We start from the raw sequence: 476 nt of genomic DNA, 5'->3' as shown, positions 1-476 counted from the left end.
TCTTTTCCCTCAGTCTCTCTCTCCATCTCCCTTCCCCCACACCCTCCTATCCCTCAGCCATCCCCTCCCTGCTTCCTTCCACCCCTCTCCCTTTACTTCTCTCTTCCAGCCCTCAATTTCTCGCCTATCCATCCTTCCCTCTCACCTCCCTTCTCTCCCCTCTCTACCTTCCCCTCTCTCTCCTCTCCACCTTCCTCTTTCACCTCCCTTCCCTCTCCTCTCCACTTTTCTCTCTCACCTCCCTTCCCACTGCTCTCCATTCTCCTGTCTCACCTCCCCTCTCTCTCACACAGATTCATGAGTGCCTTCACGCCCATAAGCAAAGCGGAACCGACAGACAATTGTGTGGTGAATGTGTGTTACTTCGGGGACCAGCTTTACGCCCTCACCGAGACGCGGAATCTGAGAAGAATTCACCCCGACACTCTGGATGTGGTGGGAGACAAGGTTCGTTGAAACTGATAAAATTGTTGAAG

At 53.6% G+C, this 476-nt stretch overlaps 1 protein-coding gene across 1 annotated transcript in view; it reads left to right on the top strand.

Annotated features, from left to right (window-relative positions):
- LOC119592078 (beta,beta-carotene 9',10'-oxygenase-like) overlaps positions 1–476 on the top strand; it is a 16,235-nt gene that overhangs the window by 9,285 nt on the left and 6,474 nt on the right. Inside the window, exon 5 of the mRNA XM_037940893.1 lies at positions 294–447. Within this exon, the coding sequence (XP_037796821.1) occupies positions 294–447 (154 nt within the window). The remainder of the gene's footprint in view (positions 1–293; positions 448–476) is intronic.

This window comes from Penaeus monodon, chromosome 29 (assembly GCF_015228065.2).
Source record: "Penaeus monodon isolate SGIC_2016 chromosome 29, NSTDA_Pmon_1, whole genome shotgun sequence".
Lineage (NCBI taxonomy): Eukaryota > Metazoa > Arthropoda > Malacostraca > Decapoda > Penaeidae > Penaeus > Penaeus monodon.
The sequence above is the reverse complement of the archived record's forward strand: the minus strand, read 5'-3'. Positions and strand labels throughout refer to the sequence as shown.